At 36.6% G+C, this 26,910-nt stretch overlaps 1 protein-coding gene across 1 annotated transcript; it reads left to right on the forward strand.

Moving 5' to 3' along the window:
- The first annotated feature begins 101 nt into the window (after window positions 1-101).
- On the forward strand, window positions 102-26,910 carry TSHB (thyroid stimulating hormone subunit beta). The gene is made up of 4 exons (XM_021690229.1): window positions 102-205; window positions 22,490-22,621; window positions 25,975-26,137; window positions 26,576-26,910. The coding sequence occupies exons 2-4, from the start codon at window positions 22,563-22,565 to the stop codon at window positions 26,828-26,830; spliced, it is 477 nt and encodes a 158-aa protein (XP_021545904.1). The 5' UTR covers window positions 102-205; window positions 22,490-22,562; the 3' UTR covers window positions 26,831-26,910.

The following is a 26,910-nucleotide window of genomic DNA, read 5'->3' on the forward strand; positions in this document are numbered from 1 at the left end:
GTTACTTATATCTGTTTTGCTTAAATCTCTGGCTAAGACTTTATCTTGTTCTTTCATGTTGGATGAATTTCTCCCATTTTGGCATTATAAGTCTCTGTCTTCTTCTCTGTGTTAGAAAAGCCCATTATGTTTCCTGCTCCTAAGAGTAATTGCTTTATGAAGAAGAGGTCATATAGTATCCAGGGCCTGGTGCTTGAATTCTCTGGTTGGGAGACATGGTGTGGGCAGGGGTTCTGGTGATCTTCTGGGAAAGGGCCCACCGTGCTGGGACTGAGGCAAACTTGACTGAGAAGGGCAGTACCGCCATGGTGCAGGGGTGTGCGACTTGGTGTAAGCAGGGTACACAGCCAGTGTCAGTGCTGCCCTATTTACCGCAATTGGCTCTGTATTTATACTGAGGGGTGCAGGAAGGAAATGGAGCCAGCCAGCCCCCTTGTCTCTGAAGGGGAGTCTCCATGCACACTGCTACTTAGGGAAGCACTCTGAGAAGAGTAAATAATCTCCTCACTGGTTTGCCCCAGGCATTTTTCAGATCGATCACTGTTTGCCTCTGGTTTGTTTGCCTGCCTTCTTTCCAGGAGCAGGGCAGTGCCCTCTAGGCTCTATCCCAGCCAAGCCTGCTGAGTTTTAAAACTCCAGGCTTTAGGGATGTGGTGTGGACAAGGGGCCTGCACTGGTCTTCTGGGGAAGTATCTTGTCACCCTAGGACTAAGGCAGGCTTGACTGAGAAGGCCAGTTGTGCCAGAGCACAGGGGTATGGGACTTGGTGTAAGCAGGTTAGGCAGTCAGTGTTGGGGCTGAGCTGCTTCCCACAGGTGGCTCTGCATTTATGCTGAGGGGCAGGGGAGAGAAATAGTGCCAGCCAGCTCCTTTGTCTTCAGAGAGGTGTCTCTGTGAATGTTACCTCTCAGGGATGTGCTCTAAGAAGAGTGAATAATCTCCCCTCTGTGTGCTCCAGGTGTTCTTCAGATCCTGTTTCCATGTGGTCTGCCCCCAGGTTTTTTTGCCTGCCTTCTCTCTAGGAGCAGGGGAACACCCTCAGGGCTCCACATCTGCCAAGCCCCCTGACCTTTAAAACACCAGTCTTTAAACCCTCCTGGTTGCAAGAACTCACAAAAATCAGTCCCTCTCATTTTCCCAGCCAATGGCTTTGGGGAAACATTCTCCTTGTGAGTTTCCTTGTGTTCTCCTCTCTCTCTCTCTCGCCCTTCTCCATGATCATGGCTTCCTCCCCTTCACAGCACCTACGTCAGTTTTCCCCCCATACCACATCTTTGCACTCCCTACCTTCCTCATGGCCTCTTCTTTCCCTCTAGTTCTGCAGTTTTGTCAGTCTTCAGGTTGATTTCTGGGGTATTTAGAATGATTTGATAGTTATCTAGTTGACTTCAGGGGATGAGATGAGTCTAGGGTCCTCCTACCATGCCATCATCTTAGCTCCCCCAACCTCTACTTTAATTTTTTGAGGAAACTCCGTACTGTTTTCTGTGGTGGCTGTATCATTTTGCATTCCCACCAACAATGCATGAAGGTTCTCTTTTTTCTACATCTTTCCTAACACTTGTTATTTCTTGTCTTTTTGATAATAGCCAGTATGACAGGTATGAGGTGATATCTCATTGTGGTTTTGATTTGTATTTCTCTAATGATTAGTGAAGTTGAGCATCTTTTCATGTGTCTGTTGGCCATCTGTATGTCTTCTTTGGTGAAATGTCTTTTCAGATTCTCGGCCCATTTTTTGATTGGTTTGTTTTTTTATATTGAGTTGTGTGAATAATGACATTTTTAATGTCTCTGTAGTTTTGCCTTTTACAGAATTCCAGAATGTCATATAGTTGGAATAATATAGTATGTAGCCTTTTCAGATTGCCTTTTTTCACTTAGTAATATGCATTTAGGGTTCCTCCATATTTTTTCATGGCTTGGTAGCATTTTTGTAGCTACTGCTGAATAATATTCCTTTGTCTGGATATACCACAATTTGTTTATCCTTCACCCCTTGAAGGATATCTTGTTGGCTTCCAAGTTTTGACAGTTATGAATAAAGCTGCTATTAACATCTGTGTATAGGTTTTTGTGTGGACATGGTTTTCAAGTTTTTTTGGGTAAACCCCGAAGAGTGAGATTGCTGGATCATATGGTAAGAGTATGTTTAATTTTGAGAGAAACTGCCAAACTGCCTTCCAAAGTGGCTGCAGCATTTTGCCTTCCCACCAGCAATGAATGAGAGTTCCTGTTGCTCCAAATTCTTTTAGTAATGTCATTGTTCTGGATTTTGACCATACTAATAGGTGAGTAGTGGTATCTCTTTGCTATTTTAATTTGCATTTCCCTGATGACATATGATGTGAAGCCTCTTTTCATATGCTTATTTGCCATCTGTGTGTCTTCTTGGTTGCAGTATCTCTTCAGATCTTTTGTCTGTGTTTAAAATCAGATTGTTAGTTTTCCAGGGTTGAGTTTTAAGAGTTCTTTGTATATTTCAGATAACAGTCTTTTACCTGATGTGTCTTTTGCCAATATTTTCTGCCAGTCTGTCTTCTCAATCTTTTGACACTCTTGGCTTTTTAGCTATACTTTTATTTTTAGTGATTGCTCTAAGATTTGCAACATCTTCAACTTATCATAGCTTACCTTCAAATAATGTTATAGCACTTCACACATAGTATAAGAATCTTACGGAAATACATTTCCATTTTCCATTCTTGTCCTTTGTTCTGTTCTTGACATGTAATTTACTTTTTTTAAAAAAAGATTTTATTTATTCATTTGACAGGGAGAAAGAGAGCACAAGCAGGGGAAGTGGCAGAGAGAGAGGGAGAAGCAGACTCCCCGCTGAGCAGGGAGCCCGATGCGGGGCTTGATTCCAGCACCCTGGGATCATGACCTGAGCCAAGGCAGACGCTTAACTGACTGAGCAACCCAGAGGCCCTATAATTTACTTTTTTATAACATGTTACAAATCCCACAATACATTGTTACTTTTGCTTCAAGCTGTCAGTTGTCTTTTTTTTTTTTTAAGTTAGGTGAAAATTACATAATAAAATTAAACATTTTAATGTGAACAGTTCTGTGGTATTTAATACATTCACAATGTTGTGCAAGCACTACCTTTATCTAGTTTCAAATCACTTTCATAACCCCAAAAGAATACCCATTTGCTGTTATTCCCTGTTCCCACTCCCTGAAGCTCTTGGTAACTACCAGTGTGCTTTCTGTCTTTATGGATTTACCTATTCTGTATATTTCAAATAAATGGAGTTGCACCATATGTGATCTTTTGTGTCTAGCTTCTCTCACTTCAATTTTTTTTTTTTTTTAAGATTTTATTTAGTCATTTGACAGAGAGAGACACAGCAAGACAGGGAACACAAGCAGGGGGAGTGGGAGAGGGAGAAGCAGGCTTCCCACCGAGCAGGGAGCCCAATGCGGGGCTCGATCCCAGGACCTTGGGATCATGACCTGAGCCGAAGGCAGACGCTTAACGACTGAGCCACCCAGGCACCCCTCACTTCAATTGTTTTATACACGCATGTAGTGAAGGAAGTTAACTGCACTATTTATTATTTCTTGGGTACCACAGACTAATTTGCTAACAGAATCTTTTATTGATTTTTGCATATAAAATACTGTGAACTTCTTTTAAAATAAAAGGTGTACTAAACAAAGATGAGAAAAGTTGAAATAATTTTTGGTGAGATTAATAACCAAAAATTAGTGTTAAATTGTTGATTAATATTGTTGATTAGCTGCTAGGAAATGACTACACATGTTATTATGAGTACAGTTAATACTGCTTATATTATTCAGCCAGAGAAATACTATCTAATTACTAAGAGTTTATATGAAGTAACAAAAATAGAGTGAATGATATTACACTAAGGGATCAAGAGATAAGTTTTTATATACAGGAAAGAAAATTTGATACTGATCTGACTTTATAACACTATGAATTTTATTACTGAAGATGCTAGTAATTCCTATTAACATTTATATATAAACTTAATTTCAAAAATGTTTTGAAATGGTTGGAAAAAGCTTATGTAAATTCATATAAATCTGGCATTTTAGGGGCTTTAAAATGTTCCCAGAAGAGAGAAGCAAATTGACATAATTTTTATACATATTAAATCAATTTTGTCTCTCCACTTGGGAGCTTCAGGATAATGAAATGATCAACATGCACATTAGGTCCAACTCTACTTGCTATCATTTATCTCTACTGTTTAAGAAAAAAAGCATTAGAAAGAGTTTAATAAACAGGTTTTGCTTCAAATGGCAGACTAGTCTAAGGTGACCCTCTCAATTCAGATAGATAAACTATTTTTTTTTTAAAAAAAAACTGTTGCACAGGGTTTTTAAAATTTTATGGAAGTAGAGCAAGCTAGAAAATCAGTAAGTCCCAGATTCATATTCCAATGTCGCTCCTCTGTTTAGCTAATTGAAGATTGTGGGTGGCTTTTTTTTTTCCCTTTTAAAATGAGTTAAAATTTTAATGCAATATAAGGACATCAGGAAACTTGAGTTTTAGCCTGCCTTTGCCTGTAACTATCTATAGAACATCAGAGCAGTTGGGGCGCCTGGCTGGCTCACCTGGTAAAGCATGTGACTCTTGATCTCAGGGTGGTGATTTAAAGCCCCATGTTGGGCATGGAGCCTACTTAAAAAAGAAAAAAAAATGCAAAAAAAAGAAAATCCAGAACATCAGAGTAGTTAATAACATCTCTATGTTTCTAATTATAAACTCTGGGAAAAGCATATCTATTTCCATTTATTTACGCATTCAATAAATATTAATTGAACATCCAGTATATGTAATAGGCTGGTTTGAATTCTAAGGATACAGTGATGACCAAGACAGATAATCCCCTCCATTTAGGGTGCTTACATCCTACTTGGAAGGGGAGAAATAGAGAATAAACATGTTAACCAATAACAGAACATCAAAGTTTTGAGTTCTATGAAGAAAGTATGAGATAATGGATTAAAAAATGACAGGGTCGGCACACATGGATGGCTCAGTTGGTTGAGGATCTGAATTTGGCTCAGGTCAGCTCGGAGTCCTGGGATTGAGCCTGGTGTCAGGCTCCCCGCTCAGCAGGGAAATCTGTCCTGCTCCCTCTGTCCCTCCCCCTCCCCCTGCTCATGACCTCTCTTTTTCTCAAATAAATAAAATCTTAAAAAATAAATGACAGGGCCAAGGTGCTATAGTAGACTTGGTGAAGGAAGGCTTTTCTGAGGAAGTAGTTTTTAAGCTGACCCGATGAGGAAGCTATTTGGAGAGCTGGTGAAAGAGCTCTTCATAAGGAACAATAGCAAATGAAAAAGTCCTGTTATAAGAACAAGTTTAGAATGTTCAAAGGAACATTGTAAGTAATGGGTAGAGTGTGAGAGTGGTATGACATGAAGCCAGAAAAGTGGGCACAGATCATTTCTACAGACTGGATTTTAAAAATGGCTTTGTTGAGGAATAGTTGACATACAATAAACTGCATGTATTTGCTCCCTATGGGCTGCCATAATAAAGTACCACAAACTGAGTGGCTTAAACAACAGAAATTTATTGTCTCACAGTTCTAGAGGCCAGAAGTCTGAGATAAGATGTTAGTAGGGCCAGGCTCCCTCTGATGGTGCTGGGAAAGGATCTGTTCCAAGTCTATGTCCTAGCTTCTGATAGTTCTTTGCCTTGTGGCAGCATAATTCCAATCTTCATTTGGCATTCTCCCTGTCCATGTGTCTGTGTCCAGATTTCCCCTTTTTATAAGGATACCAATCAGTTGGATAAGGAGACTACCCTACTCCAGAATTGCATCTTAACTAATTACATCTGCAATGCCCCTGTTTCCCAAATATGGTCACATTCAGAGATATTAGGGGTTAGGACTTCAACATATGAAATTTGGGGTACACAATTCAAATCATAACACTGCCTATATTTAAAGTACATAATTTGATGGGTTTTGATATATGTATATGCTGTCACAATCAAGATAACATCACAATCAAGATAATAAATATATTCATCCCCCCTAAAAGTTTCCTCTACCCCTTTGCAACCTCTCTTTTCTGCTCTTCCTTCCCGTTCCCCATATGAGGCACTCACTAATTTGCTTTTTCTCTTATGATTAATTTGTATTGTCTAGAATTTTCTATAAACAGAATCATAGTGAGACATACTTTTTTTTTGGTCTGGCTTTTTCACATAACAATTACATTTTGAGATTCATCCATGTTATTACTGTATCAATAGTTTATTCCTATTTATTGAAAATATTCCATTGTATGTATATATCATCATTTTTTTTTATCACCTTTGGATGGACATTAGGGTTGTTTCTAGTTTTTGGCTTTTACAAATAAAAATGTTATGAATGTTTGTATATAAGTCTTTGTAGGAACATGTCCTTTGATTTCTCTTGGGTAAGTAGCTAAGAGTGGGATGGCTGGGCCATAATATAGGTGTATGTTTAACTTTTTAAGAAATTGCCTATTTGGGGCGCCTGGGTGGCTCAGTCATTAAGTGTCTGCCTTCAGCTCAGGTCATGATCCCAGGGTCCTGGGTTCGAGCCCTATGCCAGGCTCCCTGCTCTGCGGGAAGCCTGCTTCTCCCTCTCTTGCTCCCCCTGCTTCTCCCTCTCTTGCTCCCCCTGCTTGTGCTCCCTCTCTGGCTGTCTCTCTCTCTCTGTCAAATAAATAAAATCTTAAAAAAAAAAAAAGAAATTGCCTATTTGACAAATTATACCATTTTATATTTCCACCAGCAGTGTATGAGAATTTCAGTTGTTCCACATCCTTGCTAACACTTGATATGGTCAATTTTAAAATTTTAGACATCCCAAGAAGTGTGCAGTAGCACATCACTGAAGTTTTAATTTGCATACTCCTAAGACTCATGATGAACATTTATTTATTGACATAAAATGGAACATTAGTTTCAGGTATACAAAGTGATTTGACAAGTCTATAGGTATGCTATCCTCACCACAAGTATAGCTACTATCTGTCACCATACAATGCTATTATGATACCATTGATTATATTCCTTCTGTTGCACATTTTATTCCTGTGACTTATTCATTCTGTAACTGGAAGCCTGTATCTCCCAACTCCCCTTCACCCATTCTGCCCATCCTCGCACCCCCTTCCCTCTGGCAACCATCAGTTTGTTCTCTGTATTTATGGGGCTTTTTCTGCTTTTTATTTGTCTATTCATTTCTTTTATTTTTTATACTCCATGTGTAAGTGAGATTATATGGTATTTGTCTTTTTCTGTCTGATTTATTTCACTTAACATAATACCCTCAAGATCTATCCATGTTGCAAATGCAAGATCTCTTTCTTTTTAATGGCTGAATATTCCATTGTACATATATACTGTATCTTCTTTACCCATTTATCTATCAATGGACACTTGGGTTGCTTCCATATCTTGGCTATTATAAACAATGCTGCAATAAAGATAGGAGTGCATATATCTTTTCAAATTAGTGGGTTTTTTTTTTCCTTTGGGTAAATAGTAATGGAATTAACTGAATCATGTGGTATATGAATCTTTAATTTTTTGAGGAACCTCCATATTGTTTTCCACAGTGCATAGTTTTTATGGTTTAGTCTGTTAGTATAGTGAATTACATTGATTGAATGCAAATTAAACTTGCATTCCTAGAATAAATTCTATTTGGTCATGTTTTATCCTTTTATATATTATTTGATTTGATCTGCTAAAATTTTGTGAAGAATTTCATGAAGGTTATTGTCTATGGTTTTCTTTTCTTATAATGTCTTTGTCTAGCTTTGGTATCAGGATAATGTTGGCTTCATATAATGTATTGTGATGTACTTCCTTCTCTTCACATTTTTGAAGAATATGAGTTTGTATACAACTGGTAACGTAGTTCTCATCACATGAGTTGAGAAATGTTCCATTGTCTGTTACTTTCTGGATTTGTGTAAATTTTGTGGTATTTCTTTTCTAAAAGTTTGGTGGAATTTCCCTAGTGAAGTCATTTGAGCCTGGAATAGTATTTCTGGGAATGTTTTTAACTACAAATTCAATTTATTTAATAGATAAAGGGCTATTCAAGTAATCTTTTTTTTTTTTTTAGCATTAGTTTGTGTCTTTCACAGAATCTGTCAACTTTATTTGAATTGTTGATTTTTTTGACATAAAGTTCTTCATAATACTCTTATTGTTTTATTTTTTATTTTTATTTTTTAAGTTTTATTTAAGTAATCTCTATATCCAGTATGGGGTTCAAACTCATGACCCTGAGATCAAGAGTGGCATGCTCTTATGACTGAGCCAGCCAGCAGCCCCCACCACTTACTATTTTAATACCTGTAGAGTCTGTAGTGATGTCACCTCTCTCATTTCTAATCCTAGTAATATGTGTTTATCTTTTTCCTTATCAGTATGGCTAGAGGATTATTGATCTTATTGATCTTCTCAAGGGATTAACTTTTAGTTTCACTGATGTTTTTCTACTGTTTTCTTGTTTTTTATTTAATTCATTTTCTTTTTGACCTTTATTTCCTTTCCTTTGCTTATTTTGGGCTTATTTTGCTCTTCTAGGTTCTTAAGATGGAAGCTGAAGTCATTGATTTGAGACCATTATCTTTTCTAACGCATTATCTTCCCAGGCATGCAGTGGTATAAATTTCCCTATAAGTTCTGCTTTAGTTGCATATCCCAAATTTTTATGTGTTGTGTTTTAATTTTCATTCTATTCAAAATACTTTCTGATTTTCCCTTCAAATGTTTTTTTCAACCCAGGGGTTATGTAGAGTGTGTTATTTAGTTTCTAAATATTTGAGGTTATTCCTGATAACTTTTTATTACTGATTTGTAATTTAATTCCATTTTTGTCAGAGATTATACTTTGTATGACTTGAATCTTTTTATAAGAATGTGTATTATATTGTTTTTGGATAGAATGTTCTACAAATATCAATTAGGATATGTTGGATAATATTGTTTAAATCTCTCTCTCTTTTTTTAAGATTTTATTTATTTATTTATTTGACAGAGAGAGGGAGAGCACAAGTAGGGGTAGCAGCAGGCAGAGGGAGAAGCAGGTTCCTCTCAATGCAGGGCTCAATCCCAGGGCCCTGGGATCATGACCTGAGCAAAATGCAGACGCTTAATGACTGAGCCCCCCAGATGCCCCTAAATTTTCTCTATCTTTAATAATTCTCTGTCCTTATCTATCAAAAGTTGAGAGAAGGGCATTGAAATTTCCACTTATAGTTATGGTTTTGCAGATTTCTCTTTGAAGTGCTATCATTGTTTCATGTAATTTGAAGCTTTGTTACTATATGTCCTCTTGATGGATTGGCTTCTTTATAATTTTCAAATGACACTTTTTAACCCTGGTAATGTTCTTTGAAATCTAGTTTGTTTTATATTAATATAGTTACTCCAGCTTTCTTACTCCATCTATATTGATGCTAGTATAGTATATCATTTTATATTTTTAACTTGTAACCTATTTATTCATGTTTAAAGTAGGTTTGTTATAGGTGGCATATAATTGAGTAGGTTTTTTCCCCCTCCACTCTGACAGTCTATGCCTTTTAATTGTTTTTTTTTTTTTAAGATTTTATTTATTTATTTGAGAGAGAGAATGAGAGAGAGAGAGAGAGAGCATGAGAAGGGGGAGGGTCAGAGGGAGAAGCACACTCCCTGCTGAGCAGGGAGTCCGATGCGGGACTCGATCCCAGGACTCCAGGATCATGACCTGAGCCGAAGGCAGTGGCTTAGCCAACTGAGCCACCCAGGCGCCCTTAATTGGGTTTTTATAACATGTGTTAGTTTGCTGAGTGAGAAATTACCACAACAGCCATTTAAAACAGCATAAATTTATAATTTCATAGTTTACATGGATCACTGGTCTGGTGCATCCTACGTGGGCTCCCTGCTCAGGGCTTCACAAGGCTGACATCAAGGTGCCAGTAGGCTGCATCATCATCTGGAGACTTGATTATGGAAAGATCTGCTTCCAAGCTCCCTCAAACTGTTGGTATAATTCAGTTCCTAGCAGCTGTATGAGTTCTTGCTTATGATCAGGGGCTACTCTCAGCTCCTTGAGGCTACTCTCAGCTCCTTGCCATTTGGCCCTCTCCTCAACATGGCAGTTTGCTTCTTCAAGACCAAGAGGAGGTTATCTGTTATAGCTTTGAATCTTTCTTTTTCTGTTTCTGATCTTCTTTTAAAAGAGCCTACCCATATTTGCAAATATCTTCTCTCATTCTGTGGGTTGCCTCTTTGTTTTGTTGACTGTTTCCTTTGTTGTGCAGAAGCTTTTTAAGGGCTGGTATCCAAGATCTATAAAGAATTTCTCAAACTCAACACCCCAAAAACAAATAATCAAGTCAAAAACTGGGCAGAAAATATGAAAAGACACTTCTCTGAAGAAAACTTACAAATGGCTAACAGACACATGAAAAAATGTTCATCATCATTAGCCATCAGGGAAATTCAAATCAAAACCACATTGAGATACCACCTTACACCAGTTAGAATGGCAAAAATTGACAAGGCAAGAAACAATAAATGTTGGAGAGGTTGTAGAGAAATGGGAACCCTCTTACACTGTTGGTGGGAATGCAAGTTGGTACAGCCACTTTGGAAAACAGTGTGGAGGTGCCTCAAAAAATTAAAAATAGAGCTACCCTATGACCCAGCAATTGCACTCCTGGGTATTTACCCCAAAGACACAGATGTAGTGAAAAGAAGGGCCATAGGCACCCCAATGTTCATAGCAGCAATGTCCGCAATAGTCAAACTGTGGAAAGAGCCCAGATGCCCTTCAACAGGTGAATGGATAAAGAAAGGATGAATACCCAACTTTTACATTAACATGGATGGGACTGGAGGAGATTATGCTAAGTGAAATAAGTCAAGCAGAGAAAATCAGTTATCATATGGTTTCACTTATTTGTGGAACATAAGGAATAGCATGGAGGGCTTTAGAAGAAGGAAGGGAAAAAGGAAGGGGGGGAATGGGAGGGAGAGATGAACCATGAGAGACTATGGACTCTGAGAAACAAACTGAGGGTTTTAGGGGGGGGGATGGGTTAGCCTGGTGATGGGTATTAAGGAGGGCACGTACTGCATGGGGCACTGGGTGTTACACGAAAATAATGAATTGTGGATCACTACATCAAAAACTAATGATGTACTGTATGGCGACTAACATAAAAAAAAAAAAAAACAAAAAAAAAACCCAAGAGCCTACCCATAATCAAGGGAGGGAATTATACAGGGTGTACATAATAGGAGTCAGGAATCTTAGGGGCTCTCTGAGATTCTGCCTACTACAGACTATTTAAATTAATGCAATTATTGATATGGTTGGATTTAAATTTATCATCTTGTTGTTTTCTATTTCACCCATCTGTTTTGTTGTTGTTGTTACCTTTTCCCTTCTTTTTATGACTTCTTTTGGATTGAGCATGTTTTATAATTCTATTTTATTTACTTTGTTGGCTTATTACCTATAATTCTTTGTTGTGTTAATAGTTTAAGTATTATGTCTTCATTCATCTTTAACTTAATCTTAGGCTACCTTCACGTGATATTATATCATTTTACATGGGGTATAAGAACATTATAACAGAATACTCCCATTTCTGCCTCTTGGCCATCGTGTTATTATTGTCATATAATTTACTTCTTCATATATTATGACCCCTATATTATTATTATTTGTTCCCTAAGCATTCAATTATCTTTTAAAGAAATGTAAATAATGATACAAAAATATCTTATGCATGTAATTACCATTTCCAGTGCTCTTCATTCCTTTGTCTAGGTTTCCATCTGCCTTCATTCCCTTCTGCTTATGGTGCAGATCTGTTGGTGATAAATTCTTTCAGGTTGTGATTGTATATGTCTGGGAAAGTGTGTATTTTCCCTTCATTTTTGAAAGATATTTTTGCTGACTTAAGAATTCTGTGTTGATAGTTTTTTTCTTTCAGTATTTTATTTTTTTTATTATTATGTTATGTTAATCACCATACATTACATCATTAGTTTTTGATGTAGTGTTCCATGATTCATTGTTTGCATATAACACCCAGTGCTCCACTCAGAACATGCCCTCCTTAATATCCATCACCAGGTTAACCCATCCCCCCGCCCCCCTCCCCTCTAGAACCCTCAGTTTGTTTTTCAGAGTCCATAGTCTCTCATGGTTCGTCTCCCCCTCTGATTTCCCCCACTTCATTCTTCCCCTCCTGCTATCTTCTTCCCTTTTTTTTTTTTTTTTTAACATATAACGTATTATTTGTTTCAGAGGTACAGGTCTGTGATTCAACAGTCTTACACAATTCACAGCACTCACCATAGCACATACCCTCCCCAGTGTCTATCACCCAGCCACTCCATCCCTCCCACCCCCCACCACTCCAGCAACCCTCGGTTTGTTTCGTGAGATTAAGAATTCCCCATATCAGTGAGATCATATGATACATGTCTTTCTCTGTTTGACTTATTTCGCTCAGCATAATACCCTCCAGTTTCATCCACATCATTGCAAATGGCAAGATTTCATTCCTTTTGATGGCTGCATAATATTCCATTGTATATATATACCACATCTTTTTTTTTTTTTTAAGATTTTATTTATTTATTTGAGAGAGAGAATGAGAGAGAGAGAGCACATGAGAGGGGGGAGGGTCAGAGGGAGAAGCACACTCCCTGCTGAGCAGGGAGCCCGATGCGGGACTCGATCCCAGGACTCCAGGATCATGACCTGAGCCGAAGGCAGTTGCTTAACCAACTGAGCCACCCAGGCGCCCTATACCACATCTTCTTTATCCATTCATCTGTCGATGGACATCTTGGCTCTTTCCACAGTTTGGCTATTGTGGACATTGCTGCTATAAACATTGGGGTGCATGTACCCCTTCAGATCCCTACATTTGTATCTTTGGGGTAAATACCCAGTAGTGCAATTGCTGGATCATAGGGTAGCTCTATTTTCAACTTTTTGAGGAACCTCCATACTGTTTTCCAGAGTGGCTGCACCAGCTTGCATTCCCACCAACAGTGTAGGAGGGTTCCCCTCCCATTTCTGCCCCCCATTTTCATTTGGATTTCCCTGATGCGAAGCGATGCTGAGCACTTTTTCATGTGTCTGTTGGCCGTTTGGATGTCTTCTTTGGAAAAATGTTTGTTCATGTCTTCTGCCCATTTCTTGATTGGATCATTTGTTCTTTGGGTGTTGAGTTTAAGAAGTTCTTTATAGATTTTGGATACTAGCCTTTTATCTGATATGTCATTTGCAAATATCTTCTCCCATTTTGTCAGTTGTCTTTTGGTTTTGTTGACTGTTTCTTCCACTGTGCAAAAGCTTTTTATCTTGATGAAGTCCCAACAGTTTAGTTTTGCCCTTGCTTCCCTTGCCTTTGGCGATGTTTCTAGGAAGAAGTTGCTGCAGCTGAGGTCGAAGAGGTTGCTGCCTGTGTTCTCCTTTAGGATTTTGATGGACTCCTGTTTCACATTGAGGTCTTTCAACCATTTGGAATCTATTTTTGTGTGTGGTGTAAGGAAATGGTCCAGTTTCATTCTTCTGTATGTGGCTGTCCAATTTTCCCAACACCATTTGTTGAAGAGACTGTCCTTTTTCCATTGGACATTCTTTCCTGCTTTGTTGAAGATTAGTTGACCATAAAGTTGAGGGTCCATTTCTGGCTCTCTATTCTGTTCCATTGATCTATGTGTCTGTTTTTGTGCCAGTACCATGCTGTCTTGATGATTACAGCTTTGTAATAGAGCTTGAAGTCCGGAAGTGTGATGCCGCCAGCTTTGCTTTTCTTTTTCAACATTCCTCTGATATTTCGGGGTCTTTTCTGGTTCCATACAAATTTTAGGATTATTTGTTCCATTTCTTTGAAAAAAGTGGATGGTATTTTGATGGGGATTGCATTGAATGTGTAGATTGCTTAGGTAGCATTGACATCTTCACAATATTTGTTCTTCCAATCCATGAGCATGGAATGTTTTTCCATTTCTTTGTGTCTTCCTCAATTTCTTTCATGAGTATTTTATAGTTTTCTGAGTACAGATCCTTTGCCTCTTTGGTTAGATTTATTCCTAGGTATCTTATGGTTTTGGGTGCAATTGTAAATGGGATCGACTCCTTAATTTCTCTTTCTTCTGTCTTGTTGTTAGTGTATAGGAATGCCACTGATTTCTGTGCATTGATTTTATATCCTGCCACTTTACTGAATTCCTGTATGAATTCTAGCAGTTTTGGGGTGGAGTCTTTTGGGTTTTCCACATAAAGTATCATATCATCTGCAAAGAGTGAGAGTTTGACTTCTTCTTTGCCGATTTGGATGCCTTTGATTTCTTTTTGTTGTCCGATTGCTGTGGCTAGGACTTCTAATACTATGTTGAATAGCAGTGGTGATAGTGGACATCCCTGCCGCGTTCCTGACCTTAGGGGGAAAGCTCTCAGTTTTTCCCCATTGAGAATGATATTCGCTGTAGGTTTTTCGTAGATGGCTTTTATGATATTGAGGTATGTACCCTCTATGCCTATACTCTGAAGAGTTTTGATCAAGAAAGGATGCTGTACTTTGTCAAATGCTTTTTCTGCATCTATTGAGAGGATCAAATGGTTCTTGTTCTCTCTTTTATTAATGTATTGTATCACATTGATTGATTTGCGGATGTTGAACCAAACTTGCAGCCCAGGGATAAATCCCACTTGGTCATGGTGAATAATCCTTTTTTTTTTTTTTAAAGATTTTATTCACCTACCCGACAGAGAGAGACACAGCGAGAGAGGGAACACAAGCAGGGGGAGTGGGAGAGGGAGAAGCAGGCCTCCCGCGGAGCAGGGAGCCCGATGCGGGGCTCGATCCCAGGACCCCGGGAACATGATCTGAGCCGAAGGCAGACGCCCAACGACTGAGCCACCCAGGCGCCCCGGTGAATAATCCTTTTAATGTACTGTTGGATCCTATTTGCTAGTATTTTGGTGAGAATTTTTGCATCCATGTTCATCAAGGATATTGGTCTATAATTCTCCTTTTTGATGGGGTCTTTTCTGGTTTGGGGATCAAGGTAATGGTGGCCTCATAAAATGAGTTTGGAAGTTTTCCTTCCATTTCTATTTTTTGGAACAGTTTCAGAAGAATAGGTATTAATTCTTCTTTAAATGTTTGGTAGAATTCCCCTGGGAAGCCATCTGGCCCTGGGCTTTTGTTTTTTGGGAGATTTTTGATGACTGCTTCAATTTCCTTAGTGGTTATAGGTCTGTTCAGATTTTCTATTTCTTCCTGGTTCAGTTTTGGTAGTTTACTTTTAGTTTGACTTGATTGTTCCAGTGAGAAATCTCCTGTCATCATTATCTTTGCTCTACTCTGCATTATGTGTCTTTCTCTGGATGCTTTTAAGATTTTTCTCTTTTTTCCTGGCTTTAAGCAATTTAATTATAATGTGTCTTGGTTTGATTTTCTTCACATTTCTTATGTTTAAGGCTCACTGGGCTTTTTGAATCTGTAGATTTGATTGTGTTTATAAACTTTTTTGGCCATTATATCTTCAAGTTTTTTTTTTTTTTCTATATCCCTTGCCTTTAGGAGTCCAACTACATACATTTTTTGGGATCTTGAAGTTGTTCCACAACTGAATCATTTATTGTTCATTTTTTTCATTCTTTTTTCCTCTGTGTATTTTATTTAGAGTAGTTTGACTTGCTATGTCTTTAACTTTACTAATTTTTTTTTTCTTGGCAATGTCTCCTTTACTGTCAACTCATTTAAATGTATTTTTCATCACAACCATTGTTGTTTTCATCTTTAAAAGTTCAGTTTGGACCTTTTATATCTCCTGTCTCTATATGCTTAATCTTTCCTCTACTTGAACATATGGAAATTAGTTATAATATCTTTTCCCCAAGTTTATTTATTGAGGAATAATTGACAAACTAATTGTATATATTAAAATTATACAACATGATTTTATACATGCACACATGCACACATACATTGTGAAATAATTACCAAGATCCAGATAATTAATACATCCATAATCTAACATAGTTAAGTCTTTTTTCTTACATATTGAGAATGCTTAACATCTGCTCTGAGCAACTTTCAAGTATATACAATACTGTATTATTAGCTATAGCCATTATGCTGTACTGTAGATCCTCAGAAATTATTCTTCCTATAATTGGAACTTTATACCCTTTGACCTACATATCTCCATTTCTCCCTATCCTCCGCTCCTGGCAACCACCATTTTATTCTCTGTTTCTATGAAATTGCTTCTTCTTTCTTTTTAGATTCTGCATATAAGTGATACCATACAGTATTTGTCTTTGTCTGGCTTATTTCACTTAGCATACCGTCTTCCAGGTTCATCCATATTGTTGAAAAAAGACAGAATTTCCTTCTATTTTATGGCTGAATAATATTCTACTGCATACATATATACCACATCTCCTTTATCCATTATATGTTGACAAACACTTAGGTTGTTTTCATGTCTTGGCTATTGTGAATAATGCTTCCATGAACACGGGAGTGCTGATATCTCTTTGAGATACTGATTTCATTTCCTTTGGATATATATCCAGGAGTAGGATTAATGTATCATATGCTAGTTCTACTTTTAATTTTCTAAGAAACTACCATTCTGTTTTCCATAGTGGCTACACCAATTTACACTACTACCAACAGTATATAAGGCTTTTCTTTTCTTCATCCTTGCTAACATTTTGTATCTCTTGTCTTTTAAATGATAGCTCGTCTTACAGGTATGGAGTGATATTTCACAGTTTAGATTTGCATTTCCGAATGATTAGTGATATTGAGCACCTTTTCATGTACCTATTGGCCATCTGTATACCATCTTTGGGAAAATGCCTATTCAGGTCATTTGCCTATTTTTAAATTATATTATTTGTTTTTTTGCTATTTAGTTGTATGAGTTTTTATATATGTTGGATATTACCTCCTTAACAGATATCTGGTTTGCAAATATTTTCTCCCATTCTATAGGTTACCTTTTCAATTTATTGACTGTTTCATTTGCTTTGCAGAAGTTTTTAAAATTTGATATAGTTCTACTTATTTAGTTCAGCTTTTGTTACCTGTGCTTTTAGAGTCAGATCCAAAAGATCATAGCCAAGACACATATCAAAGAGCTTTTTCCTGTGTTTTCTTCTAGGAATTCTAGTTTCAGCTCTTACATTTAAATTGTAATCCATTCTGAGTTGATTTTTTTGAATAGTATAAGATAGGATCCAGTTTCATTTCTTTGCATATGGCTATCCTATTTTTTTTTTCAATATCATTTATTCAAGAGACTACCCTTTTCCATTGTGTGTTCTTGCCTCCTTGTCAAGGATTAGTTGACCATGTTTATATGGGTTTATTTCTGGGATCCCTGTTCTGTTCCACTCTTTTACATTTTTTTTTAATGTTACTATCATACTGTTTTGATTACTTTATCTTTTATAATATAGTTTTAAATCAGGATGTGTGATGCCTATAGCTTTGTTTCTCTTTCTCAAAATTGCTTTAGCTATTCAGTCTTTTGTGGTTCTATACAAATTTTAGGATCATTTCTATTTCTTTGAAAAATGCCATTGGAATTTTGATACAGATTGCATTGACTTTGTAGAATGATTTAGGTAAATGGACATTTTAACACTATTACTTTTTCTAATCCATGAAAACAGGGTATCTTTCCATTAATTTGTGACTTCTTCATTTGCTTTCATCAGTGTCTTATAGTTTTCAGTGTATAGGTCTTTCACCTCCTTGTTTCAACTTATTCCTCCTTGTTTAAATTTATTCCTAAGTATTTTATTATTTTTTGCTGCTATTTTAAATGAGATTGCTTTCTTAATTTTTCTTTCAGGTAATTGATTATTAATGTATAGAAATGCAAGTGACTTGTGTGTGTTAATTTTATATTTGGCAAATTTACTGAATTTATTATTATTCTTTTTTTTCAAGTAACTTACTGAAGAGTATTTTCCATATCATTAAATATCCTTGTCCATTGTGCTTTTCAATAGATGCATAGTTTTGCATTTTATGCTCCTGCTACACACACACGATTGTTATATCCTTTTGATTGACCCCTTTATCATCACAGAATGACCTTCTTTGTTTCTTGTTATAGTTTTTTTTTATTATGTTATGTTAGTCACCATACAGTACATCATTAGTTTTTGATGTAGTGTTCCATGATTCATTGTTTGCATCTAATACCCAGTGCTCCATGCAATACATGCCCTTGTTAATACCCATCACTGGGCTAACCTATCCCTCCACCCCCCTCCCCTCTAAAACCTTCAGTTTGTTTCTCAGAGTCCATAGTCTCTCATGGTTCGTCTCCCCCTCCAAATACCCCCGCTTCATTTTTCTCTTCCTTCTCCTAATGTCCTCCATGCTATTCCTTATGTTCCACATCTTGTTATAATTTTTTACTTAAAGTCCATTTTGTCTGACACAAGTATAGCTACTCCTGCTCTCTTTTGGTTTCCATTTGCATGGACTGTCTTTTTCCATCCCTTCATTTTTTAGTCTATGAATGTCCTTAAATGAGTCTCTTATAGGCAGCATATCATTGGGTCTTTTTTTTTTTCCCCATTCAGTCCCTCTAAGTCTTTTAATTGGAGAATTTAAACCATTTACATTTAAAGCGATTATTGATATGTAAGCATTTACTATCACCATTTTGTTATTTTCTGATTGTTTTGTAGTTCTTTTTTGCCCCCTTTTCTTCTCTTGTCATCTTTCTTTGTGAATTGATGATTTTTTATAGTGGTATGCTTTGGTTCTTTTCTCTTTATTATTTGTATATCTATTATGGGTTTTTCTTTGTGATTATTATGGCATTTATGTAAAACATTTAATGTTTGTAATTGTCTATTTTAAGCTGACAACTTTTCTTCATTTGCATAAAAAGTTCTACATATTTACTTGCCTCCCCCATTTTATGTTTTTGGTGCCCCAATTTATATATTGTGTATCTATTAACAAAATTTTTTTCAGCAGTTCTCTTTTAACTAACATACTAGAGTTCAATATGATTTACATATTCTTCAGTTCCAGAACTTCTGTTTAGTTATTTTTTATTATTTCTGTCTCTTTGTTGAACTTCTCATTTTTTCATGAGTTCATTGAATTGCCTACATTCCCTCAAATCTTGCTGAGCTTCCTTAAAGTAATTGTTTTGGATTGTTTTTCAGGTAACTCCCAGATTTCTATTTCTTTGGGATTAGTTACTGAAAAATTTTGTATTCCTTTGGTAGTGTCATGTTTTGATGTTCTTTGTCTACTAATTCTGTTATCTGTACTATTTATGGATCAGTTTCAATTGACTAATTTCCTTTTCATTATGAATTGTATTTTCTTGCTTCTTTGCCTGACTACTAACTTTTTAATTAAATGCCACATATTGTAGATTCTACCTTCTTGGGTGCCAAATATTGTTGCATTCCTATAAATATTCTTCGGCTTTGTTCATTGACAGTTATGCTATTTGCAAAGAGTTGATCCTTTTAGGTCTTGTTTGTAAGCTTTTTTTGGCAGGGTCAGAACAGCAGTTAGTTTAGGGCTAATTTTTCACCTCGCTGAAGCAAAACTCTTCTGAGTATACTGCCTGATTTCCCATGAGTTAGGAGATTTTCCACTGTTGCTGGTGGGTACAAGCACTATACCTATCCCTGTGTGAGTCCCAGGACTATTCTCTTTAATCCTTCCAGATATTTCTTTTCCTAGCCTCATCTAATTTTATCACATGCATGAGTTTATCATTTACAACTGAATACTGAAAGACATCCTCTGCAGATCTCCAGATTTCTGTGTGTAGTTCTCTCCTCTCCAGTATTCCTCTCTGTGAATTCTAGGACCCGGATTCCATGGACTCCCAAGTCCATCTCCTCATTTTGGGGACAGTGCTGGCCTCAGCCATGCATGGTACATCTCCCTGTACCACCTGCCAGAAACTTTCTCCAGGCAGTAAGCTGTAGTTCTCTTGTTTGTTTCCTATCTCTCTGGGATCACTTTTTGTCGTTGTTGCCTAATGTCCACTGTATGCAAAGCATTGTTTCATATATTTTGTCCTGCTTACAGTTATTTTAGGTGAGAGAGTAAATCTGGGCCAGAAGTGAAAGTTCAGTCTGCCTGGATTCTTTTAAGAGTATGAGATCATATCAGGCGCCTGGGTGGCTCAGTTGGTTAAGTGACTGCCTTTGGCTCAGGTAATGATCCTGGAGTCCCAGGATGGAGTCCCACATTGGGCTCCCTGCTCAGAAGGGGGTCTGCTTCTCCCTCTGACCCTCTTCCCTCTCGTGCTCTCTCTCTCTCAAATAAATAAAATCTTAAAAAAAAAAAGAGTATGAGATCATATACATGATATTCCCTTTGAAAAGAAAATAATTACCCAAATATATGATATATTTTAATAGTTTTTTAAGTAATAGTAAAAGTATATATCAATTCTATTATACATATATATATTTCTCAGGGATATGTATGTAAATGTGCTAGAAACTGAGTTCCTGAATTAATAATTTATACAACAGAGGTACTACTTCCGCTAGAAACAAACATCTAATGTTCCCAGTTACTGTACTGCTGTCTTAATATCTTGCTTGGAATCACATGAAGCAGGTTAAGTTTGGTATCTTCATTTCCACTTTTCCTGTTTTCAGAGTTTTTCTCTTATTTTTTTTTTTAATGTTTTTTTTTTCTTTTTTTTTTTAAGATTTTATTTATTTTTTAACAGCGAGAGACACAGTGAGAGAGGGAACACAAGCAGGGAGAGTGGGAGAGGAAGATGCAGGCTTCCCGCTGAGCAGGGAGCCCGATGCGGGGCTCGATCCCAGGACCCTGAGATCATGACCTGAGCCGAAGGCAGACGCTTAACGACTGAGCCACCCAGGCGCCCCAGAGTTTTTCTCTTATTACATAGTAACTTATATTTCTGAGATTTGGAGACCTCTGGAATGGCTATTCCTGGTAAATATACCAGATTCTGCCTTGATCTCTCCATCCCACCACCAGGGAGACTCACCTATACCCAGACTCATTTTTTTTTTCATTAACCTTTGATAAAGACTAGGATAAATGAAGATCAATGGAGTTGTCAATAATCAAGAATAGTATCTATGATTTATTGAGTATCTACCATATGCCAGATGTCTTATTATTTTCTCTAATTCTTTTAAAACCACTAACCATGAGGAAGGTCTTGGGGAATCAAGAGAGGGCTTTCCAGAAGGTCTGCTTTCTCACTTAACTAATGAAGGATGAGTAGGAATTAGGTGGGATGAGGCATGGAGTGGGGGACCAGGCAGATGTTCTAGACAGAGAGAATGGCATATGAAAGGACTTGGAGGCAAGAGAGAAAGTGACTAATTTGAGGAATTCCTTTTAGTTTGACTGAAGAACATAGAAAGAGGAGGGAGGAGGGAGAAGATAGGGGGAAGGGTGACAGATAAAACCAGAGAGACAAAATAGATTGCAAGGTATCTTGCGAAATAGATTACAAGTATCATTGTAATGGACTTTTTTTCTGAGGGCAATGGAAAATTCTCATTGAACTTTTGGCATATTACCTTGAACAGAGAGGAAAATGGATTGAAAGAAGTAAAATTGAGTTACAGCCATGGGGATAGAGAAAAGTGTATGTTGTTTTCAAAAATTCAATAATTTTTTATTCATGCACTCCCTCAGCCATTTATGCATTAAACATATATAATAACTGCCTGCTACATACTAGGCAATCTGACAAAATAGTTATTAAATAAATAAGTGTTGAATTATTAAATTAGCTATCATTTATTAAGCACTTATTATATGGCAGACACTGTGTTAAGTGCTTTACATAAACACTGATATTACCTTTAAATAGGGGACAAAACGGAAATAAAGCTCAAGCATGCTAATGTCATAGTAGATGGCAGAGCCAGGATTTGATTTCAGATCAGTTTGACATCTTGTCAGATTTGGTCATTTACTTAAATGACTGTTCTTACACACATGTAAATTGTATTTATTATTTTTTCAAATCCTAAGATAAAACAATAAAATATTCTGAACTAATTAAGGATTTATTTTTGTTTTAATCAGCAACACATATGCTATTTGCCCTGGATTTCCATTAAAAAGTTGCCTTTGTTTTGTAGGTAAGCAATAATTTTATATATCTGTAAATGAGAATTTAGGCAAAATTTGGGGCACTCAAGACTGAAATAAATTCTTTATTCTCAAGACTAACTTAGATGGTTTTGAGTTTTTTATTTTTTCTCCTTCTGTGTATATCCTTTGTTAGTATTAATAAATATTAATAAAAGATGTATTTAAAAGGGTAATTTTATTTTGAAATAGGAGAGAGGAAAATTCATGCTGTAATAATGTCAGAGTTTCCAGAGGAGTATGTTGTGAAATTGTTTGTCTAAACACATTTTATTTGAGGTTCAGTATGAATTTTCAATAGCTGTCTTTTCAGATAAGAAAGCAGTAATTCAAACGCAATTATATAAACAAGGAGATCAGAGAGGATTTATCCTGAAGGGTATAAAATGAACCAAGAGTTTTTAGTCTGGCTCATTATACGATCAGCTCCCCAATGCAAAGTAAGGTAGGTGTCTACACTGAGAGGCTTTGTGAAATGAAATGTTCTCATTCTAATTCTTTTTTTCATTTTCACCATTTTAGTTGATATTCAAAAATGGCAAATGCTAAGTGATAATTTGCTTCTATAGCCTCTAAGAATTCTAATTATTGCTCCAAAATTGTTCAGTGGTGGGTAAAGGTAGGTAAACTACATATATAAGGATAAGAAAAATTTCATTGACTTCAAGTAAGAGGAATAACTGGTCAATTCCCTCATAAAGGCTAATTGATGTTCATGGCTTTCTCTATTTTGATTTAAACATTTTTATTAATTGAATAATCTGTATATTAAATCCTATAAATTACTAATGGTTATCTTTGATGATCATATACCTCTGGGGAAACTTACAGTAAATTCACTTTGGATAGTGTCCAATGTACATTCCCTGCCTTATAGTACATATTGGTTTCTAGAAAAATACATTGTTTTAGTGAAGTTCCTGGATTGCTCGTAGGGTGGGCAATTGATTCTTTTCATAGCATAGTAAGGAAATTGGAGAGAAAAAGTTGGCAGAGAAAATTGGAAGAGTAGAGAACAATGTGTTTATTAAGAATGAAGGTAGTAAGAACAAAAAGAGGGAGGGAGGGAGGGAGGGTAAGGTGGGGTAAGTGGTAAAGGAAAGAAGATATAACAAGGTAAAATGTTGAAAGTGTAGACAGATGGTCATGCCACTGAAAAAGGCATCTCTCATTATTTAGGGCCTGAAATCGTATCATGCCTTCTGAGCTTAGGTGCTCAATAAGTCATTTATCATGATTTTAAAAGAGGCAATTAAGTTGCAGAGATTAGAATCCAGGTGACAATAAGGGAGAAATTATGGCAGATCATATAGGGAGGTATTAACTAATACTGATTTATATAGTGTTATATAGTTACTAGTCTTTCTTCCATATCATTCCAAGAGCTTCACATATATTGTTTTATTCTTTTTATGATTTTAGGAAGGGGCATATGGAAAAATGAAGGCAAAAAGATATTAAGTTGCTCAGTTACACATAATTGTAATGAAATCTAGAAGCAGAATTCTAGATCACTGACTGATATAGAATAGGGACCTGACACTAGTTTATCACATAGAATTACAATCTATTTGTGCTGAAAAGACCTTCTCAATCATTTTCTGGTTCTAAGCCTTCCTTTTATAGATGAGGAAATTGAGGCTCAGAAAGATTCTGTAGGTAAAGTTTTACTATTTGCAATAAAGGGGAAAGAATAATTCTTACTTTTTTTAAATCCACAAAATTATACAGCTACCATTGCTAGTAATTCAGCCCTTTCAGTTTTTCCTTTTGTTAGTTTAGAGTTTTACATTTATAAGAGGAACTTTGAAAAAATATAGTATCCATAATGAATATGATAACAGTGGGTAAAAGTTCTAAAACAGTGTTTTCTCCTATAATTAAAAATAGGAAGGGAAAACTGAAGGGGGCGGGGAGTCAGAGGGGGAGACGAACAATGAGAGACTATGGACTCCGGGAAACAATCTGAGGGTTTCAGAGCTGAGGGGGGTGAGGAGGGATGGGGTAGCCTGGTGATGGGTATTAAGGAGGGCACATGTTGTAATGAGCACTGGGTGTTATACGCAAATAAAGAATCATTGAACACTACATCAAAAATTAATGATGTACTGTATGGTGACAAACAACGCAATAAAAAAAAATAGGGTTGGGTTTACTTGCCTCTCTATGTTTTCCAGATGAGAAAATAAGGCCCAGACAGATTAAATATTTTAGTCAATTTCTCATAGATCCATGGGAGATCTTGAAATAGAATTCTATTCCTTGACTCCAGAACTCACCACTAGATCACCACACATCTATTTTATGTAGAATCACAGAACTAAAATATGTGAGTTATTTTTTATGCAAAAACCCAGTAGTTGGCTGGCTAGAGAGGCAAGAATGATACGATCATGATGGCTGAGTATTTTATGTCATTTTTAGAGGATCCTCTAGGTCTGTGGCTCTAAAATAACAGAACAAATTCTGTACCATAAAGGGAGCTTACATTTGCAAAGCACTTGAGAAAACCAGACTCCATGAGGAAGGAATTCTTATATTTTTGCTCTTTAATTGAAATACCAAAACTTTCTGAAGAATACTTGAATATGCAACATTTTATCTAAAGGAGTTAACCAGGAAAACTTTTTAATGGATTACTTCACTTCCTTGTTTATACAGAAGAAATTTTTGATAATTTTGTGTCTCGGAGTCATAATTTGGACTCTTTCAGAGCACTTAGAACAATATTTTTTTTTATTAGTGCTCAATCTTATCTCCTCTGGTTAGACTGTCAGCCCTTGAAGTCAAGGACCATAGTTTATCCATTTTGTATTTCTCATTGCCTGGTTTAAGTGCTCAGTATATATTTATCTAATTTATCTGCCATTAGTCATAACTTTATCCAGCTCATTATGATAACCAGAGTTGATATTGAACAAACTCTTCATTAGACAGGTTCTATTGATATACATATTCTTCTTCTGTCTGAGGCACAATGGACCCTCTGTTGTCTTCCATGCAGCCAAAACTTATTCTACTTTCCTGGCTAACCAACAGTGGGTCTGTCCTTGATGGTCTTTCTCTGTGTCAACCTATATTTTTTGCATATCCTCAGAGTTGAAAAAAGGAGGGTTTCTAGATTTCTGGGCTAGCCTTTTAACACCAGTGGTGATTTTAGTTACTTATTCTGGACATTCTCTAGCTTTATCTTGTCTTCCTTGATAGACATTGGATAGAATTATATGCAAGATGATTTGCGCTGAGATGGTACTGAAGTTTGATTATACTTTTTCTTAGTTTCTTTAGGCTTTCTGATTATGACTGGTCTGTTGGCCTTTTAAATCAATGAACTAAAGTTTTTAGAAAACTACAGTTCTGAGAAAGCCCCTACTGAGGCCTCGCTTTTAGCTGACATCTTATAATTAGAGGCAGGTATTCGGACTGTTTCCCTGAGTGAATTGTTTTACACTTAGTTGACATTATGTGTCTCTGCCACTGTTCTGTTGTGATGTTTCAGGCTTTCCTTTACACTGCCCAGTGTTGCTAAGTGACACTTGCAAGCAGGACCTTCACTATGTGAGTTCCTACATTATGAGGTATGTGACTCATAGTCACATCTAAACGCATAAAGAAAGGTTATTGAGAGTGTTAACTACATAAAAGCACCTAATATCGGGACTAGAATGAAGTAGGCATTCAATAAATACAAATATTCACACACACACACGTGCACACATTTTAGCTCTTTCTAAATGTCACTTCTGAATGTCCTAAAGGATACATGTAAGAGATTCTTTAATTTTATCTTTGATTTAGCATGACTGCTATCTACCTGATGTCCATGCTTTTTGGCCTTGCATGTGGGCAAGTAATGTCTTTTTGTTTTCCAACTGAGTATACGATGCATGTCGAAAGGAAAGAGTGTGCTTATTGCCTAACCATCAACACCACCATCTGTGCTGGATATTGTATGACACGGGTATGTAGTTCATCTCACTTCTTTTGGCTGAAATTAGATAAACCTAGACTCAGTCCATTTCTATCCAGAAAGGAAATGAGATAAATAACAACCTCATTTCCTACATCTAATGGTTATTGGCTCCTTAGAGGTAGAGTCCCCAGGTTATAATATTATATCGATCTATTTAGCACAATTGGTACAGATAATTTCGTGATAGTTTTACTCCCAGAATTTATTTAAACCTTATATTGTTCCCATGATCAAGGATAAAAGAGAGGGGTGTGTGTGTGTGTGTGTGTGTGTGTGTGTGTGTGTGATTTTTGTCTCTATAGGATTCAGTGTGGATATGTTGACTTGGTAATGGGGAATGGGACTAAGGAATCCTCCCCAGTCTTATTTGTGTCAAAGGAATATAAGTGAATTAACATTATGCTCCCTTTTCTGTTCTTTCATCAGGATATCAATGGCAAACTGTTTCTTCCCAAATATGCTCTGTCCCAGGATGTTTGTACATATAGAGACTTCATGTACAAGACTGTAGAAATACCAGGATGCCCACGTCATGTTCCTCCCTATTTCTCCTACCCTGTAGCTATAAGCTGTAAGTGTGGCAAGTGTGATACCGACTATAGTGACTGTATACATGAGGCCATCAAGACAAACTACTGTACCAAACCTCGGAAGTCCTATGTGATGGGATTGTCCATCTAACTTAATAGTGATGTGACTTGCAAGTCAGTTAAATGTGTTCACCTGGAGTAGAATTAATAAAATATGAATATATTTCACAA

Source organism: Neomonachus schauinslandi, chromosome 4, assembly GCF_002201575.2.
Source record: "Neomonachus schauinslandi chromosome 4, ASM220157v2, whole genome shotgun sequence".
NCBI lineage: Eukaryota > Metazoa > Chordata > Mammalia > Carnivora > Phocidae > Neomonachus > Neomonachus schauinslandi.